The following is a 5,652-nucleotide window of genomic DNA, read 5'->3' on the forward strand; positions in this document are numbered from 1 at the left end:
ACACGCATGCTTGCACACATACACATCCGTGAGCAATCGCACAAACACACACACACACACACACACACACACACACACACACACACACACACACACACACACACACACACACACAGAGAGTATGGCTCTCTCCATTTTGCCTGCCCCAGCAGAGACACTCTGCAATCTTAGCAATGACCAGAAGAGGGAGACAACCCCTCTTTAAAAATAAACCATATTGGGCTCTCATCACTGACAGCGTGCCAGAACATCTGCTGTAACATTCCTTATTTCCTCCTTCCCTGTCTGTGCTTCTCTACCTCATCTGTTCCTGTGTCTACACAACTAGCATTCATAATCACAAACAATTATCTTTCATAATCACAAACAATTATCTTTTTTATAATCACAGACAATAATACAATACAGACATAATCACAATCAACTATCATTTATAATCACAAACAACTATCATTCATAATCAGATACAACTATCATTCATAATCACAAACAATTATCATTCATAATCACAAACAATTATCATTCATAATCACAAACAATTATCATTCATAATCAGCAACATTCAAAAAGAGTTCATAGTATGATCTTATTCCTGGGTCCACTGAACTATCATTCATAATCACAAACAACTATCATTCATAATCAGCAACATTCAAAAAGAGTTAATTAGTAAATCTTATCAGTATTTTCTTATTCCTGTGTCCACTGAACTATGCTCTTACCGTACGTCCAGGCAGTCCAGACATACAAACTGATCAGATTTCTGTCACCAGGAAACAAAGCGAGAACAAAAGGTGTAAAAACACATTTTCAAAGGTGCTGTGTTTTCTGGAATAGGTGTAAAAGTTTTTGGTTGGCAAGCAGAAATGAGCGCCATCTTGGTTCCTCTCCCCCTCATCTTCTCCACTTTCCTCCCGCTGACTCTCTGTGTTGAGCTCAGCTGAATCCAAAAATTCACCATGATTAATATCCTGTGTCCTAGGAGACAAAAATACCTAACAATAGAACGTCCCCACCACCACCACCACCACCCCTGCCAACCCCTACCAAGAACTATCATAAATAAATCAGGAGAAGAATCATCCTCACATTGCTCCAATATTGCATCATCTGTAACACTAACAAGGAACGGGGAAGCAATTTTCAAATCTTCCGTTGGCACATTATCTCTACACACAAATCGCATCTTTAAAACAACTTACATCTCTAACACAGACACACATCTCTAACACAGACGCACATCTGTAACACAAATCCACATCTTTAATACAAAACCACAAATCAAAATTATCTAAAAGAAATGATAGAAAACTTTGATGATGACTCTGGTAGAAATGCCCTCTGAGGGGGGCAGAGTGAGTTAGCCTGAGGACAGGAAGTGCTTTGGTTGAGCGGCTCAGCCTGGCCCCCAAGGCCCGACAGGAACAGCAATCTGTAAACACACCATTTCCCCTTTTTCTGTCCTGGGACCGTCAGAGACAGCAGCCCTAATGCCACCCCCACCCACCCCCAGCTCTGCAGAACCCACTCTCTCATCTGCAGAGCCCATCTGACTTTGCCAACATAGGCCTTTATATTACTAAAGCACATCTGGTCATTGTACTTTGTAGATTCATCGTTGTGATCATTGCTGGTTTATTTATCAAATGTTATTTGTTTCTTCTACTGAACATCAGAACACACACACACACACTCACACGCTTTTGTTCCTTTCACAATAATTTCACTGGATTAAATTAGTTTATACATACACTTCCCCCACCACAGACTACCACACCAGACTAAAATCCACTAAACCACACCATAATCTGCCAAAGCAAACCATAATGTTGCGTTTCACACCATAATCTGTAAACTGGGGTCAATTACACGGTTCGCGCTGACCGCGTGAACCGCTCGTTTGGGGTCACTACGCTCAGACAAGACTGATTGTCACGTTCTCCTTCCCCCAGACTGCAGATTTATAGGTCAGCGCTCGAGCGCCCAGCGCCGGGCCCCGGTTTCCTGTTTACTGAGAGAAAGTTCCTTCCGAAGCCAGAAATTAAAAAATCAAGCTCGACCCACTCTGCGGCTGATGTCAGGCGAAGAAAAACTTATTTTGAACGACTCAATCTGAGGGCACGCTCCACTTCTGGTAACGACCTGTGGGAATTCTCCCACGCGCCGCTCTCTCAGGTACACACCTATTTAATTCCATTATGAATGAAGGGCGTGAACCGCAGAAGACATCCTAACTTTGTGAACATTAAATGTGGACCAATACTTATTTTCTCTTGGATTATTAAAGCGATGATCCTCGTCCAGCCTATTATAACAGGTTTGAGATATTGATTTGTAGTTGTTACTTACCAGCTTCGCTATCTCCGGAATGATTCTCTGGAACCGGCACCTCAGGGACCCCCTGGTCTACCGTTAATTTACAGCCTAGTCTCACCTGTCCGTGTGGAGTAACTTTTTGTTTGGACTTTTACGGCCGAGGACGGCCGACCTTCTATCACAATGGTAAGTCTCGTGTACACAGCAATGAAATGTGCATATACGTAGCTAACTGCACCAGCTGACCCTAGGTTTGACCTACAGCACAAGTTCATAAACCAAGCAAGACAATGGCTAAATGTAGCTACTGTTATTTAATACCTGTTATGTGATTCAAACTGAGCATTTTTAATACAATACTGGATGAATGTTTAAAATCCACGTCACATTGCACAATTCGTTTTCTGCAACGACAAAACAACGGTGCCTTTTTATTTTGGTCTGATTCACATTCATATATTAATGAACTGGAAACGAGGGGCGGCGCGCGCAATGAAAGCCGCGCTTGTGTCCAAGCGACAGTCACGCGCTCCGAGGGGGGATATTTAAAGCCATTGTCAGCTGCGGGATCTCAAGCTCGAGCTTGGAACTAACGCACAGTGGGACTTAAAAGTCAGACCTCTCTCATTAGGGATGGTTTGGGAGGGTGAGTAGAGTTATTCATGCAGATCTCACAGTATGTAACAACCGCTGTCATAGGCTTTTGTTGTGATTCTCTTCATACTGACCTCTGTGATATCCCCGGCTGTGATTTTAGTACTGTCATCAGGGCATTATTTTTAATCCAGTGGAGATTTTAGCATGCTCTCTTTACTAGCTTTGAAGAAGTAAGTGTAAGGTTTATTTGCCTGTTGCTTTCTTGTCGTCGCCCGTATAATCCCATAAAGATGTCAGTGAAGGGGTTAGCACTTGGATACCCGGGGCAGGGATCTTTGCCTCGGCTGGCCCATAACCTGACATCTGGGCCCATAACTCTGGCGCTGTGCACCAGAACCTTGCTTGTATGGCATGACCTGTGATGACACGGTTAAAATGGAGCTCCGTCTGCTTTCGCTTACGGTTGTAGGGGCGATGCATCCCACAGATTTAGGGCCCTTTGGCGTGACTCGCAACAGGAGTGCAACTGGAATGTCTTTTTTTGCCTCAGATGTGTGTGTGTGTGTGTGCAGGTGTGTTGGGTTATGTAAATGCGTGTGTACTTGTTTCAGTGTGTGTGTGCCCCGTGTGTGAATGTTTATGTGTATGAATGACAGAGAAAGTGTATGTGTTCTTCTGTGTGTGTGTGTGTGTGTGTGTGTGTGTGTGTGTGTTTTCTTCACATCTCTAGATAGCATCAACTGTCTCTTTCTCTGCAAGGAGAAACCAGAAAATACTCTCCGACCATCACTGCAGAAACTCTGGAGGGGTGTGATCTCTTCAGAAAACATTCCTCCGCTCGACTCGCTCTGTTGTATTCTCTTTATTGCATTCTACTCTCTTAGAGTTCTGTTTGCCCCATTCTACTCTCTTAGAGTTCTCATTACTCCATTCTGCTCTCTTAGAGTTCTGTTTGCCCCATTCTACTCTCTTAGAGTCCTCCTTACTCCCTTCTACTCTCTTAGAGTTCTCCCTTCTACTCTCTTAAAGTCTTTTGTACTTTACTCCATTCTGCTCTCCAATGATTCTCTCTATTCCACTCTGTTCTTTTATAGTTCTCTGTATTTAATTCTACTCTCTTATGGTTCTCTTTATTCTCTTTTGGTGTCTCGCTGTTTGCAAGGAAGTTGAGATTAGTGTAGAAACCTGCGCATTGTGTTTTAGTGGACCACATCTGGAAGTATCTCCACAGCGGTTTCCCCCCAGGAGAATCAGGACCATATGAGGGGCCAGTTTTGATTCCCTTGCATTCCCTTTGGCTCCCTTTGGCTATGCTGACTTTAAAGTGAACGGTTGTTGTTCTGTCCCCAGTGGAGAACCTTTTGTGGTCCTGAGGCCTGTTTTATTCCGGAGTGGTTGGATGTATACTCAAGCTTGCCTTTCCTTTCAGACGACAGAGTTAGCAGAGAAAAGCTCTTTCTCTGTGTGAGTAACCCTATCGTTCTATACACACACATGTAAACACACACCCACATAAACAGACAAACTCTGACTTACATTTACACCAGACACACACACACACACACACACACACACACACACAGACACACACACACACACACACACACACAAACAGACAGACAGGCAAACACAAACACACATGCATACACACCACACACACACACACACACACACACAAACAGACAGGCAAACACAAACACACATGCATACACACCACACACACACACACACACACACACACACACACACACACAAACAGACAGGCAAACACAAACACACATGCATACACACCACACGCACACACACAAACAGACAGGCAAACGCAAACACACATGCATACACACCACACACACACTCACACACACACACACACACAAACACACAGATACACACACACACACACACACACACACACACACACACACACACACCGAACCTCAGCTCTCAGGGGAGCCCCTCTGACCTCACCAGCAGGAAGGGATGGGAGAAAGAGAGGAAAGAGCTGAGTGAGCTCAGCGACTTGCCATACACACACTTCCTTTACGCACACAGAGACGGGGGAAACGCCCGAAGACACAGCTGGACACGCTCGGTGTACCCCTGGAGCTGTCTGCTGTACTTAGCCATGTTTAACACCAAGAACAGAGAGAAGCAGCAGCATTCATTCACACACACACACACACACACACACACACACACACACACACACACACACACACTGCAGCTGGACAGGCTTGGTACACTCTAGAGTTTAAGGATGACTAGGAGCATGTTTACGTAACAGCAAAAACAAAGAAACAGCTGTATTGATAAAGACCAAATACACAGTACCTGATGAGAAGCTTAAGTCCCAGGTTAACAGAGGTCGTCTCACCGGTCTAATATACTGAATAACAACATGACAGAATATCAATGTTGAAATATATTATGACTAAACAGTAAGATGAAGAAACAACAGCACTGCAGATGAAGGGCCCAGATTGAGGAGCATTATATGCAATGGTGTGTTACTGGAAGAGTGTTATATGCTGTGGTGTGTTACTGGAAGAGTGAATTTGTGTTTCTCTGGCTAAGAATTCAAATGGCCACAGAAACAGACAGAGAAAGATTTGAATGTGGCTTGGTTACATATCTGATACAGCGCATGACAGTGTAACAGTGACTGCACTGAATAATATTGTAATAGCCTAACACTAATATCAATAACATAACAGCTGCTCAGACCGATGCCCCAGATTC

General features: G+C 43.9%; 1 protein-coding gene across 1 annotated transcript in view; it reads left to right on the forward strand.

Moving 5' to 3' along the window:
* Nucleotides 1-2,071: 2,071 nt before the first annotated feature.
* LOC116221403 (pleckstrin homology-like domain family B member 1) overlaps nucleotides 2,072-5,652 on the forward strand; it is an 11,218-nt gene continuing 7,637 nt past the window's right edge. The window contains exon 1 of the mRNA XM_042708431.1: nucleotides 2,072-2,502. Within this exon, the coding sequence (XP_042564365.1) occupies nucleotides 2,500-2,502 (3 nt within the window). The 5' untranslated portion in view covers nucleotides 2,072-2,499. The remainder of the gene's footprint in view (nucleotides 2,503-5,652) is intronic.

Source organism: Clupea harengus, chromosome 8, assembly GCF_900700415.2.
Source record: "Clupea harengus chromosome 8, Ch_v2.0.2, whole genome shotgun sequence".
Taxonomy (NCBI): domain Eukaryota; kingdom Metazoa; phylum Chordata; class Actinopteri; order Clupeiformes; family Clupeidae; genus Clupea; species Clupea harengus.